Source organism: Chrysemys picta, chromosome 5 (genome assembly GCF_011386835.1).
Source record: "Chrysemys picta bellii isolate R12L10 chromosome 5, ASM1138683v2, whole genome shotgun sequence".
NCBI classification, from domain to species: domain Eukaryota; kingdom Metazoa; phylum Chordata; order Testudines; family Emydidae; genus Chrysemys; species Chrysemys picta.
This window is the reverse complement of record NC_088795.1, coordinates 135,382,327-135,397,678: the sequence shown is the minus strand read 5'-3', so window position 1 is coordinate 135,397,678 and position 15,352 is coordinate 135,382,327. Positions and strand designations below refer to the sequence as shown.

General features: G+C 41.3%; 1 protein-coding gene across 4 annotated transcripts in view; it reads right to left on the bottom strand.

Moving 5' to 3' along the window:
• Window positions 1–15,352, bottom strand: part of RNF24 (ring finger protein 24) — a 75,834-nt gene that overhangs the window by 24,716 nt on the left and 35,766 nt on the right. For all 4 annotated transcript variants that reach the window (XM_065598355.1, XM_065598356.1, XM_065598354.1 and 1 more), the window contains one exon: window positions 11,379–11,528. In XM_065598355.1, coding sequence (XP_065454427.1) covers window positions 11,379–11,521 — 143 coding nt within the window. In that variant the 5' untranslated portion in view covers window positions 11,522–11,528. The remainder of the gene's footprint in view (window positions 1–11,378; window positions 11,529–15,352) is intronic.

Genomic DNA, 15,352 nt, shown 5'->3' with positions numbered 1-15,352 from the left:
GACACATAATGATGCAGTATCCAGTTCCCAGTGAGTTACTTTAAGAGCTTAGATATAATTGGCGAGATATACATCTCCATTCAATTGCTGATAACCTTGTACAATTTGTCTTTTTTGAACTATATAATTTGCTGCAAAAACATTATCTGAGTTGTTAAATGCTGCTTACCAAATTCTTAACCCGTAGAAGTTATTGATAGGACAAACAGTACGAACAGCTAACATACATGCCATTTCCCCCCCCTCAATCACTTCTCCCACTAAGATTCATATGCTGGGTTGAATGGACACTGCATCTTTTTCTGGTGATGGGGAAGTGTAGAATACTCAGGGCTCAACTCCTGGGGAACGTAGTGGAGAAAGGCACCTCTGTTTGTACTTTAAATGTGGGGAGTGGACAGAATGAAAAGGGAATTGCCCTTTTTAAGTGTTTACCATTCGAGCCCTAGTCACTGTATTGAGTTGTTAAATTAATCTCAAATGCCAATTGTTTGCTGTGCTTTCGACATGTAGTATTGTGTGAAAGTAGTTTTCTGATATCCAATGTCTTATAGAGAAACATTCAAGGTAAGTCATTCAACTGGTTATAAAGCAAAAAATAAATATCCCTTTTTAAGAGGGAAAATAAATAGGAGAATGATTTAGACCTAGTGAGATTTTGCAGCTTTCAGTTGCAGTTAAGGGACATGAGGCAATTTAATAGCCAAAGAGATAATCACGGCTAAAAATTACAGGAAATTGAAGCTTTAACTTGGGAAATTTATTTTCATGTACTTAATTCAGCAGAAGACCAAATGATTGTGGTTACCTAACAACTGATCAACTTGTGTTATATTTAACTGTGGAGTCATAATCATATGAGCTTATTATAGACCATGACTCCAATCTCACTTACGCTGGTGTATATGATGAATTGCTCCTCTGGAATTCACGGAGTTACACTGGAGTAAAATCAATTTTAAGTGAGATCAGAATCAGGCCCATAATAAAGATTCTATGCAGTGAGAGACATAAGTGTAGGCTATCCCGAGTAGTTCTTAAGGCTTTCAAATTGCTAGCCAAGTACAGCTTTTGTTTTCTGTATAGTTTCATTTTCTGGCAGGAATCAAGAGGTGGAGACTGAGTGGATGAATCCACATTAAAAAGCGCCTGAATAGCAAGGAACTCCAAATGTGGACAATGGGAAGAGATGAAGTATTTATTTATGAAAATGAACGAACGGTTAAGTCATAGATGGAAGCGTCCCATCCCAATTGCTAGGGACAAAAATGAGTGAAACAAAAAATTCATCAAAAACATCAGAGCCTTAATTTAGAATCAACAGAAAATGCTTAGTGCGCTAACGTGGTTACGAAAAGTTACACTCCACGTATGTATATGTATTTAATGTTAATCTTGTTTCACAAGCTATAAATCTGTTTTTGGAAAACTCCAATGTCAGGCTTAGCCTAAAACGCCTAAGGTGGGGCATGGGGGTGAGAGGAAAAAGCAGTGCATTTCCTAGTCCGTTAGTATTACAGCTGTGTTGGTATGGTTGATGCTCTGCCATGGTTTACAAACACGTACATTCAAAGACAGAACTAGGGATTAACAGCTGCTCTAGGCTGAATTGCATTGATGATTTTTAATTTAAGATTTATTAAAAATATCTTTGCCAGCCTTAAGAACAGCAGCAGCATTTATACAGCCCATTTGAAGATACAAAACCCTTTACAAATGTCAACTGTGCTTATAAAATCAAAAATAGCTTCTCGCTTTAAGCTGGACAGTTGGTAAAACATTTATAAAACTGAAGAGGAAAGTTATGGATGCTAAAGAATTGGGCAAGGACTTTTAGAACATGGTCGCAATGTGCACGCATAAAGGCCAGACAGGTGTAAGTAATTTTTCTGAACCGTCATCCACTGCAGTCTCCAACACGGTTTGAAGATGTGTAATGTACTGAGCTGTAATTCCGCTTCTCTGAAGACATTCCAGTGAGATGCTCATTCCTGGGTTTCAGCTCCTTAACATTCCACTGATGGAACTCCCCAGACCCTCAGAGGTTTTTTGGTCCCTAAGGGCTGCAGTAGCAGGGTACCCCATGAATCAGGCTGACATGCACCAGTCCCCGAGCTTAAAGTGCTACCCTTGACATGTTCCTCTCAGTTTGGAGAGTACAAGAAGCAAAGCTTCTCAAGAAATAAACCAATCACGAAAAAAAAAAAAATCAAGAGGCAAACCTCTCCACCTCATCCCAATCGAGATAATCTTGAAACTGTGACGAATAAGTAGCAGGAGAGAATCTATCGGAAAGCTACCAACAGAGAAGCTGAATTCTAGGGCCACCATTTTCTCTTCTCTAAAGATACCATCCACTAGAATTCTCACTCAACGGATGGCCCAAAAGTCAGAATAAAACTTGCAACAGGCAATGACTAGAAGGCCAATGCCAACCATATGCAGTGGGATTAAGAAATCTCTGTTATCATTGAGAGGTTTCACAGATAGACTGTAGGATATGCCAATAATAAGAGCCAGGGTAAAAGTGGCCAACTCAAGGGGGGGAATCCCCAAGGAAGCAAAAAAAAAACTTTTGGGACAGGAGACTTTTCTAAATTCTGGAGCCCAGAGAGACCAAAAACAAGATTCCTTTCTGGAGGCCAAATGCAAGCAAGAATGCTCTGTGATAGTGGGGAAAGAGGACCCCACAGCTGCCTTGCAAATGCCTCATGGAAACGCTGTTAATGCAGTGGAGGCTGCCTTACATCGTAGGCTGACACGGGAGGAGCGCCAAGGCACTGGACAAAGAGAGACCAAAGCTCTCATGCAGTTGCTGAACCTCTTCAACTGTCCGCCCTACAGTATCGCATGCTGAAATGATGGAAAGTCTCTGGTGCTAATGCACTGAGCACCTGCCAGCACTAAATTGCTGGATAACAGGCACCAATGTGATGCCAAGGCACTAAAACTGAGAGGGTCCAAACCCCCATGCCTCCCAAATAAAACCCTTAACACAACCCAGCACCAAGGAACCTTTCAGAGCCTGAGGAGTTTTTTCACCAGTCTCATGCCAGGAAGCTAGTATCCAGAAGTGAGTTCTGGCAGATGGTATCTTTAGAGAAGAGAATATGCAGTATTTTAAAAACATGCTCTCCACCATTAGTGCAGCAAGATCATGAAGGCACATTAATCTCCAAAATTAATCACTCATTTCAGCTAGAATTTAGAATCCCCTTCCAATGTTTATGCCCCACACCCAGTGGCTTCTCTCTTTAAAAAGGGACTATTGCATCTCTCTGGATAATTTTGTTTCTTTCAATTTCAACTACTATTAGAATATGCTTCAGTAATGAAGTGAGTAAACTACTAAGGTAACAAAATTCAGAGGAAATAACATTTTATAGATTTACCTCCATTATTAGTACACTTAACCTCTCCGAGTTCAAAGATAGAAATCTGTAAAACAGGCAGCACAGTCTAGAAGAAAAAACCTTATAAAAGTCTTACATTTTGCAACAGAGTAGCATTTAAAGATGCAGTATCTCAATGGATCTACTATGTACAGCCCACAACAGAAGTACAGTGGAATGTCCCTTCTCTAGTGCTTCTTTATGAAAAAGATCTCTCATTGGTTGGAGCTGCTATTAGCCTCTATTGGTTAGAGTTATCTGCTCCTCCCTTTATTCCTTCAAATCCTGAACTGAGAGGATTCTCAGCTTGAAAAGACCAATGTTTTCGCCTTCCTAGTGAGTACAGTACCCAGCTTTCATAGTATTGTATATTCAGTGACATCATCACGTCAGTATTCTGTGCATAGGCAACAGCGCTATGCCAGAGGCAATATTTTATTCAAAGCGGAATTCATTAAAGAATTGGCCTTCTAGACTTCTGAGAGAGCTACTCAAAACAATTTGTGATACTCTGTCAAAAAACGCAATTCTCCATAGAGAGACAAACCAAATGCAACGCTTCCTTGACATCTGACACTGTCCCACTGGACTTGGTGAGAAATACACAAGTAAGAACAAGCAAAAAAAAAACTCCATGCAATATAAAGTTCCCATTATATTCAAGAGGACTGTATAATTTCCATGGGCTAAAAATAGGTTTATATGAGAAAACAAATCCTTATTTCAATTGGCAAGCATGAACAGAAGAGAATCATTGTGCAAGAAGGAGCCCAAACTCAGCACAACAGCAATACGTTAGCATAGTATTGGGGGGAGGAATAGCTCAGTGGTTTGAGCATTGGCCTGCTAAACCCAGAGTTGTGAGTTCTATCCTTGAGGGGGCCATTTAGGGATTTGGGGCAAAAAATCTGTCTGAGGATTAGTCCTGCTTTGAACAGAGGGTTGGACTAGATGACCTTCTGAGGTCCCTTCCAACCCTGATATTCTAGGATTCTAAATTCTCTCCGGGGTAAGAGAGATACTACTTTTAACAAAGAGATACTGCATCCTTAGCTTTCCAAAACGGACAGGAATGACTTGTTTAATCTGAGCATGTTTAAAATCAGAAGGGCAAACGTGAATAAACAGCCTCTTTGAGAAAGAAGTGGCCCACACACCCTTACGTAATTTGAAATGTTTCAGCTAAAGGTGGCAACCATAAACACGAACACACTATAAACTGTACGAAAGCTTGATTATGGACAAAACTAGCATTTACTTTAAATTAGCACAAAGACCCCCTTTAAAATATTTAACGGGGCATATTGGTGTTAGTATCCCCGAGTTTGGGTTTTATGGGACTGAATGCAATACATTTGGTGTCACATTAATGTCCCCAAAGTTAAAGCAGAGAAAAAAACATCAGCAAGTGTCTTTGCAAAATTTCTTTCCCTTTTTTAAAGGCTGAACATAAGAACGGCCATACTGGGTCAGACCAAAGGTCCATCTATCCTAGTATCCCATCTTCCGACAGTGGCCAATGCCAGGTGCCCCAGAGGGAATGAACAGAACAGGTAATCAAGTGATCCATCCCCTGTTGCCCATTCCCAGTTTCTGTCCAACAGAGGCTAGGGACACCATCCCTGCCCATCCTGACTAATAGCCATTGATGGACCTATCCTCCATGAACTCATCTAGTTCTTTTTTGAACCGTTATAGTCTATAGTCTGAAGATAGAATGCACCCAAACAGCAACATAATAGGCAGCATTACTTTAAAAGAGTGGAATTAAATGTTCCACATCTGCATGACTTTTAAGAGTAGAGGAATATTTAATTTTATTTCAGCCCTTCATGCAAGCCTTCTTGCCCTCTTTTTCAGGACAGATTTCATATATAACCCAATATACTTCTGTTTAGAGCCAATCTTATCATGGAGTGCAAATCTCTTGGCTCCCATGGAGTTTCAGAAGGGAGGAAGACAGTCTGTCTAGTGAAACTATGGGCAGGGTCTACACTAAAAGCGCTACAAGGGCGTAGCTGCATTGTGTCTAGTGAAGATGCTCTATACTGACAGGACAGCGCTCTCCCGTCGGCATAATTACTCTACCTCCGTGAGAGATGGAAGCCATGTTGGCGTGAGAGAGTCTCCTGCCGACATAGCACCGGTGTGGACAGTGCTTAGGTCGCTGTAATTTGTATTGCTCAGGGGGAATGTCTTTTTCGCACCCCGGCGTGACATAAGTTAGATCGACTTAAGCGGTAGGGTAGACCTGCCCTATTGCCAGTTTCTCCAAGGCAGTACTGTTACCTTAATCCAGGCAGCCATCGGCCTAGATGTAAATACACCAGGAATCAGGTCGTACAAATTTTTGTTCTCCAGGACCTTCAGTCTGACACATTAGTTCATCATGTTACCGAGGGGGTGCTACTTTATCTGCTTTATTTGCAACTCCTAAAACCAAATGCTTGGAAGCAGCATGATCGTACAGGAAGGAATGGAATATGGGAAATATGTATCAAATAACTATGTCGCAAGCTCCATCTGTTATTTGCAAAAAGTACTTGTAGCAATGCTGGTTGCTGAAAAAAGTGAAAAATTAGACAATAGGATACTTTGCGTTAGCACCTGAACAAAACCCTGTTTTGGCTCCACAGACTGTGCATTAAAATCAAGCCCTCATGCATCATGCAAGACCTAATTGATCTGGTCCAGTGAGAACCACGGTGTGGTCTAGTCAATACTGCCTCTGTTACTGTTTATTCATATTTATTTTATCCTACCCCAAATGTAGTTTTGTATTAAAATGGTAATTTCATTGCAGAAGTTGCCAGGGAGGTTTTGCAGCTAGGTAGGATATTACTGGGGATTTCGGCACCCAAAAAAGGTGTGGGAGGAGAGTTTGTTTTTGACAAACAAGAGGTAGTTCAAGCTTCTGGCACTGTGAAAGAAATGCCTCTTTTCTTACCCCTTTTGGAGCACAGGCAGATGGGGTTAATTTTTTTAAGGCGTTTGTATGGAACAGGCAGAGTTTGAATTCCTCATTCTCTATCCATGCAAATCATGACAGCAACTAATTCTCCCACTGCATCCAATCCTACTGCCACTGCACCCAATAAAGACATACGAGTACATTTGCCTATTTTTACTAAGCTGGTCAGAGGTGCAATAGTTACCAACGCTGACATGTAAAGAATTACACCTCAGAGTAAAAACTCTATTGGGACGAACGGACAGTGCCCACTTCTCTCTGGAGCTATTGTTTTAGACTCTCTGCAGATTCAGGCAAATGTCTCTATACTCAGCTCCTGTTTTGAAGGCTCTCTTTACAAACATGACAGGTGGAGATCTAATTTTACTTCAAAAATTCAAGCTGAAGTTCTGGAGCACAATCATGCTGCAAATTCAAAGGAGGACAATTATGTGGCAATTTACATGGCTGCAAATCAAATCATATACTGAGGCCCTGACTAATTTAAGTTACTCCCAGAAAAAAGGTTTCTCAGGTTCATGCTTATCCTGAAAACAACAAATGGAACTGCTGATTATGACTATAAGAGAGAGGGAGGCTTTTTACAGATTCATGGAGTTTAACGCCAGAAGAGACTAACAGATCATGTAGCCTGCCTGTTTCATTCAGTTACTGCGTACTGAGCCCAGTAACTTGTGTTTGGCTGAAGCATCTCTTCCAGAAAGGCCTCCAGTCTTGATTGGAAGACATCAAGAGATGAAGAATCCACCGCTTTCCTTCGTAATTTGTTCCAATGGTTCATCACCCTCTCTGTTAAATTCAAATTAGAAGTTAGGCACAACTTTTGTCTAGCTTCAGTTTGCAGCCATTGGCTCTTGTTATGCCTTTGTCTGCCAGACTGAAGAGCCCTTTAGTACCTAGTATTTCCTCCCTGTGAAGGTACTTATACACTAATCAAGTCACGTCTCCATTTTCATTTTGATAAGCTAAATAGATTGTTAGACAAAAACTCAAAAGGTAATATAATGTTTTTAAGTACATCAGAAGCAGGAAGCCTGCTAAACAACCAGTGGGGCCCCTGGATGATCGAAATACAAAAGGAACGCTTAAAGACAAAGTCACTGCGGAGAAACTAAATGAATTCTTTGCTTCAGTCTTCATGGCTGAGGATGTTAGGGAGATTCCCAAACCTGAGTTGTCCTTTGTAGGTAACAAATCTGAGGAACTGTCACAGATTGAAGTGTCACTAGAGGAGGTTTGGGAATTAATTGATAAACTTAACAGTAACAAGTCACCGGGACCAGATGACGTTCACCCAAGAGTTCTGAAAGAACTCCAATGTGAAATTGCGGAACTATTAACTATGGTTTGTAACTGGTCCTTTAAATCAGCTTCTGTACACAATGACTGGAAGATAGCTAATGTAACGCCAATATTTAAGAAGGGCTCTAGAGGTGATCCTGGCAAAGTCAAACCGGGCAAATTAGTTGAAACAATAGTTAAGAATAAAATTGTCAGACACATAGAAGAACATAAATAGTTAGGCAAAAGTCAACACGGTTTCTGTAAAGGGAAATCACGTCTTACTAATCTATTAGAGTTCTTTGAAGCGGTCAACATACATGTGGACCAGGGGGATCCAGTGGACATAGTGTACTTAGATTTCCAGAAAGCCTTTGACAAGGTCCCTCAAAGGCTCTTACGTAAATTAAGTTGTCATGGGATAAGAGGAAAGATCCTTTCATGGATTGAGAACTGGTTAAAAGACAGGGAACAAACGGTAGTAATAAATGGTAAATTTTCAGAATGGAGAGGGGTAACTAGTGGTGTTCCCCAAGGGTCAGTCCTAGGACCAATCCTATTCAACTTATTCATAAGTGATCTGGAGAAAGGGGTAAACAGTGAGGTGGCAAAGTTTGCAGATGATACTAAACTGCTCAAGATAGTTAAGACCAAAGCAGATTGCGAAGATCTCACAAAACTAAGTGACTGGGCAACAAAATGGCAAATGAAATTTAATGTGGATAAATGTAAAGTAATGCACATTGGAAAAAATATGATGGGGGCTAATTTAGCTACAACTAAACAGGAAAGAGATCTTGGAGTCATCGTGGATAGTTCTCTGAAGACGTCCACGCAGTGTGCAGCGGCAGTCAAAAAAGCAAACAGGATGTTAGGAATCATTAAAAAATGATAAAAAATGGGATAGAGAATAAGAGAGAATATCTTAGTACCCTTATATAAATCCATGGTACGCCCACATCTTGAATACTGTGTACAGATGTGGTCTCCTCATCTCAAAAAAGATATAATGGCATTAGAAAAGGTTCAGAGAAGGGCAACTAAAATGATTAGGGGTTTGGAACAGGCCCCATATGAGGAGAGATTAAAGAGGTCCCTTCCAGTCCTAGAATCTATGAATCTATGAATAAAATAAAAGGAAGTTGTTCTTCACATAGCACACAGTCAAATTAAAATTAAAATTAATGGAGATATCCTGCCCCCTAGAACTGGAAGGGACCTTGAAAGGTCATCGAGTCCAGCCCCCTGCCTTCACTAGCAGGACCAAGTACTGATTTTGCCCCAGATCCTTAGGTGGCCCCCTCAAGGACTGAACTCACAATCCTGGGTTTAGCAGGCCAATGCTCAAACCACTGAGCTATCCCTACCCCCAGTTCCACAGTCAACCTGTGGAACTCCTTGCCTGAGGAGGTTGTGAAGGATAGGACTATAACAGGGTTTAAAAGAGAACTAGATAAATTAATTGAGGTTAAGTCCATTAATGGCTATTAGCCACGATAGGTAAGGAATGTGGCCCTAGCATCTGTTTGTCAGAGGGTGGAGATGGATGGCAGGAGAGAGATCACTTGATCATTACCTGTTAGGTTCACGCCCTCTGGGACACCTGGCATTGGTCACTGTCAGTAGACAGGATACTGGGCTGGATGGACTTTTGGTCTGACCCAGTATGGCTGTTCTTACGTTAACTCTAAGTCTCTGACTGTAAGGCATGTTCTCCAGCTCTCAAATCACTTTTGTGGCTGTTTTCTGCACCCTCTCCAATTTGTCTAGATTTTTTTTTTTGGAAGTACGATCACCAAAACCAGATGTAGTATTCCAGTACTGGTCTAACCAGTGCCGTATATAAAAGTATAGTCATCTCCCTACTCCTACTCACTACTCCGCTGGTTTTACATCCAGGGACTGCATTAGCCCTTCTTGCCATAGCATTACACTGGGAGCTCATGTTGAGTTACTGGTCTACCATGACCCAACCTAGATCCTTTTCAGAGTCACTGCTTTCCAGGATACAGTCTTCCATTCTGTAGGCTGTAGGTGTGGCCTGCATTCCTTGTTCCTAGATGGATAACTTTGCTTTTGGATGTATTAAAATTTGTTGGCTTGGTAAGCTGGTCCCATTCAATCAAGATTGCTCCGTAGGACTGCCCTGTCCTCATTATTATTTACCGCTCTGACCATCTTTGAGTCATCCAAAAATTTTATCAGGCTTTGCTTTGGGCAATAGTTATGGAGCTGCAAATATGTGAATGTTACTGAGTGCTTGTACTCTGGTTTTATGATCTAAGGGATATCTATGCTACTGAAACTGCTGTTTTGGACTTTTAGGTATTAAACACAGCAGCCCCACTGCCCCACCCCAGCAGCTATCCAGCCAGTGTAAATAGGGTCAATGGGTCCAGTGTTCACAGCAGCACAAAGTGCTTCGTGCCTGTTGGAACAAGGCATCCAGCAATGGGTGCAGAACCCTGCTGATCTCATCTACATTAGTCATTTTCAATACCTCCATTTTCAATTCCAGCTTGGGAGAAAGTGTAAAGGTTAGCCTGCTGCGTGCCGCTGGGCAACAGACAGCGCCTCTGTCCACAGAAGCCAAAGAGGAGTGCGTGCATAAACATAAGAGACGTTAACGGAACAAAAACAGAGGAAGATAATATGCAGAATAGCTGTGTATATGCAGGTTTTCAGCAGGAGTTTTGCAAGGTATCTAAGAAGTGCGTGGGGTGAGGTACAACTGCTGCCAATAAACTGAAATCTTCACAAAGAGATCCTTTGTTCCTGACCACCGAGGAGAGGCAGACACAGCCTTGAATCATGCAGACTGCAGCATGCTGACTTTTCAGAATAGACTTTTTTCTCTCCCCTCTATTGTAGATTATTTATTTGGCTATGTTTCCATTTTGATCTGGGAGAAATAGTTTTGCCTCACAATTAAATATTCAAACTTCCCAAAACCAGAATGACCTTTACGGACCACATTCATCACTGTTCAGATTAACAAGTCAACTCTGCATCATTAATCTCTAAACTGTGCTGTTGAATGAGCAATTTGTGTACAAAAGCAAATAGGGCAGGTATCAAACATTTCTTAATCACACAGTACATGAGTTATTCATTAAAGCGAGAGATGCATCGAAATAGTATAAGCAGCGAGCAGAAAACACGGACGCCAAGAAATCATGCGTTTCCTGCACGTTTAAATTACAAAAAAATCCACTTTAAAAGCAGCACAATGTAATTGCTTTCCTTTAGAGTCAACTCTAGAAATGTGCCTGGATCAAATTAGGTACTTACTATATGGCATGGATTTAATATATATGAATGTGTGGGTCTAATACTAAGCCACTGAGCAAATTATTCTACTTAAAAATGGAGAATTAAAATAATTTCATAGGTGATATCCAGTGGTAAAGACCAGACAACACTGCTTACAGTGCCAGATGGGAAGGCAACACTATGCAAATCTAGTCAAGTAAAGTAAATCATCAATAGACTCATTAAATCTAAGAGGTCTTGCTGCGCCTATGGAAAATTTTACCATTTAGGTGGGAAAAAAAACAGTGTTTCGTTTTCTTTGAACACTAATTAAAAGGGTTCAATCCTAGAAAAGGTAGAGCGCCTCCAGCAAGGGGCTTAATTGTACTCTCCATGCCTGAATGAACCACATGGCACATCACATGACAGGGACCAAACAGATTTCAGTTGGCTTCAGAAAATAGTAATGGTAGTTTATTTACCTGATCAAGTAGCAACAGAAGAGTAAACTAAGGATGAAGACGAATATGGCAGTGCCGAAAACCACAATGTATATATTGAGAGGCAGGTTCTGAAACCCAATGTTCGGCATCCTGAAACTGTAATGCTGGAAATCTGAGCTCATGGATGGGCTGTGAGGAAACAGAAATACAACACAAGGCTTTTAGTTGCAGTCAGAAGAGACCAAGAATCAAAATCGTGTTAATTTTTAAAGCGATGAATGACAGCTTGAACATTTCAGAAGGAGAGAAATAAAAACGACCATCCTTTTTCCTGGCAAGTAGGTCTCCCCTGCCCTTGGGTGGGTGTCCAGCAGTACCAACATTTGACTGTTCCCTGTGACATAAGAGAGAGGAAAGGAAGAGAAATGCTACGTTGGCTAGTTCACCCTCCCACAAGTTTCTTCTCTATGAGCTAAGGTCCTGGTTTAGCAATCCCGAGACCAGTCCAGCATTATTGCAGAGCAGACAGACAATAAACCGTAGACAGAACTTTTTCTCCTCCTCATGTGATCTTATCCAGTTATTTCCCTTCTGATAAACACACACAAGTGTTTTAAAAAAAAGCCACAGAGAGTCACCACAGGTGTACATTTACACAGTACGTGTTATTGTGGCCAGGGACCATCCATACCTGAAACCTGAACAACCAAGAAAGGAATGTTTAAAGAGCTGAAGGGCCTTGAATTAAGAGGATTTTATTTTTTTTAAACAATTGTCGAGACCAGTTCCTCATCTAGTGGAAATTCCCCTCTGAAAACTTCAAGCATGCAAATAATTGACTGCTATCCAAACCTGTTCAAATCAACGCTGAGCTGCTCCTTGTCTTGGCTCAAGCAAAGCTAGTGTTCCTACTTGAATATGGCATTTCCCTTTTATTTTAGGTGTGGTTTCCTATGCTGCAGTTAGTGTTAGCATGGGGGAGGAGAAGAATGCAAGGAGATTTCCACTAACATATGGCAGAGCCACAGGAAAATTACAAGTGCCATAAAACTGGATTTTATGACTTTCACATGGGTCAGCTAGTGTCTAGCCACGTCAGGCAGATTGGCTCAAAGACAGGTAGTAGGCTGTACCCCTCTGTCTAAACCTTCACTGATTCTCCCCGATCATTTGAGGGGGCTTACTAAAGTGCCGAATCATCTTTGAAGAGGCAAGGCTGATTTGGACAGGGCAATGCAGGAGGAGTAAGGAAGGAGAAGGCGGCAGTCAGCTCAACTGTCAATTTACCAAGATTCAAGCATGTGACCAAAATCAAGTCCCCACAGAGGGACCAAATTACACTGTATAAGCAGCTGCTTGCAATAATGAGTTTAACATATGATCTCTCCCATGATTTCAGCTTCATATTTCATTACATGGGATGCCAATATTTTACAGTAAACATAACAGGCAGTATATGGAATGGAGGTAAATCTAGCTACAACCTGAATAAAAGACTTTATAATCAGGTAAAATAGATTAATTAATGTCTGTACAGTCACCCATGTTATAGTGCTACTAATTAGTGTTTATACAGCAATGTTTGGAAAAGGCTTTGAAATCCTTGGAGACAAGTGCATATTTATTATTGTAACTTACTATAGCCTGTAAACAGCCCTGTTGCAAAAAGACCATGCAAATATGAATTCATCCAGGCTTGCAAAACCCAAATGAACATACATCAGCTCAGGAAAAAAAAAAAAAGTACCAACTCTACTTAAAAATTAAAAAGATGTTTGCCTGTTAAAATGATTTGCCCAAGGTGAGTGAGTGTGCACAGTTTCCAAGGCTGAATTCCCTGCTGTTCGTGTGAAGCTTATTGAAAAATTATCCCTATTTTACAGATGAAGAAACTGAAGTACAAAGGCAAATGAGTTTTCAAAGGAGGCTCCATTCAGTCCTATTTGTGCATGTTCAAACATCTGTGTGTGCACTCGTAAGTGCTCTTGTTTGTGCACCATCGATGCTACATATAAATCCAAGAGTTACTGGCACTTGCCTTTGTGTTTTAGTTCCACACCCAAAGTTGCATCTGTGCAAATAGGTGTGTTAAATAAAGATCTGACCCTGATTGTCAAAGCAGGGAATAGAACTTTGGTTCTTTTATCTTTCTAATGCCCTCATCATTTGCAGTATAGGCGCCTATCACCACCTTTGTTAGATAGGGAAGAACTATTATTCCGACTTCATAGATGGGGAACTGAGGCACAGAGAAACACAACTTACCCAGCTCTACTTCAGATACAAGCATTCACATAAAAATTCAAATAGAGTGGCTCTCTTCTAATCAAGAACTGGCCAATATTACTGGAATTCTGTACCAGAATAGGATATAAATTCAGATGAACTAAGCGGTCATTGTATGAATCTGGGACACTGTACAATTTAAAACAATGACTGAAGAAGACCGGTTCCTGGCCCTTCTGGCAGCAGGAAGGGAATCCCAAAAATACAAGTGTTGAAAAGGAAAGAGGTGGTGGTCGTCAAATGACCTGGCCTCAATAGGAGTGCCTTGTAAGATAGAGAATATTAATGAAAAACAAACCAGAGGGGGTCTAGTGGACATTTTCAAGATGGGACTTCCACACACTGGAAACCTGTAGGGAGACGTCCTTGCCCACAGCTCAACTCTGTCTCAGCTTAGGGCTGGGCAGAGAGGAGAAGCTGACCTACCTAACCTGGCTGGAAGGGACAGGAGGTGAGTCAGTCACTTGAGCATACCAGGCCTACACCATTAGAGGCTTCACACAAGACACTGAATTTAAAGAACCTGAACAGGGCCCTCCTGGAATAAGCGGTACCAGCAAACCTGAGCTGCAGCTGGTATAAGCTGCTTCCACACTGGAAGAGCTTTGCTGGCACAGTACATCAGTAGAGCTATACTAGCAAAGAGCTGCTAGTGTAGACCTGACCTGAGGCACAGAGATGTGCTATGATGCAACAGATGCCAAACAGGCAGACAGCAGAGTTTACTGAGGGGAAAAGGGCAGCCCAAGGAAGTGTGTATTATAATGATCCCGCCACCACCCTCAGCACAGTCTAAAAACTCGGGAGCCATTTTCTGGGGGGTGGCGGAAGTTGATTCCCCTCGGCTTGGACTAGCTTCCTCCCTTCGCATATTGATGTAATATAGTCAGACTTTTTTAAGGGATTTGACTTGGTACCACATGACATTTTGATTGAAGAACTTGAATGATTTAAATTAACATGCCACACATTACATGGATTAAAAATTGGCTGATAGGTCTCAATGTAACTATAAGCTGAGAATTGTCATTCAGTGGATCTGTTTCTAGTGGGGTCCTGCAGGGATCGATTCTTGGCCCTACACTATTTAACATCTGGAAAAAAACCCACAATCATCACTGATAAAGTCTGCAGATGACAAAAATTGGGGGAGTGGTAAATAATGAAGATGACAGGTCACGGATTTAGAGTGATCTGGATTGCTTGGTAAAGTAGACACAAGCAAACAATGGGTGTTTTAATACGGCTACATGTAAATGTATACATCTAGAAAAAAAATAACGTAGGCCACACTTACCGGATGAGGGACTCTATCCTGGGAACCAGTGACTCTGAAAAAGATTTGGATGTGGTGGTGGATAATCAGACGAACATGAGCTCCCAGCGTAAGGCTGTGGCCAAAAGAGCTAATGCCGTCCTGGAATGCATAAACCGGGGACTCTCGAGTAGGAAGAGAGGTTAGTTTATCTCTGTATCTGCCACTGGTGTGATCATTGCTGGAATCCTGTGTCCAGTTCTGGTGCCCACTATTCAAGAAGGATGTTGATACATTGGAGAGGGTTCAGAGAAGAGCCACAAGAATGATGAATGGACTAGAAAACATGCCTTATAGTGACAAACTCGAGGGGTCAATCTATTCAACTTAAAGAGAAGGTTAAGGGGTGACTTGATTACAGTCTAAGGCTTTGTCTACACTAGCACTTTTGTCAGTTAAAATTTTTGTCAAT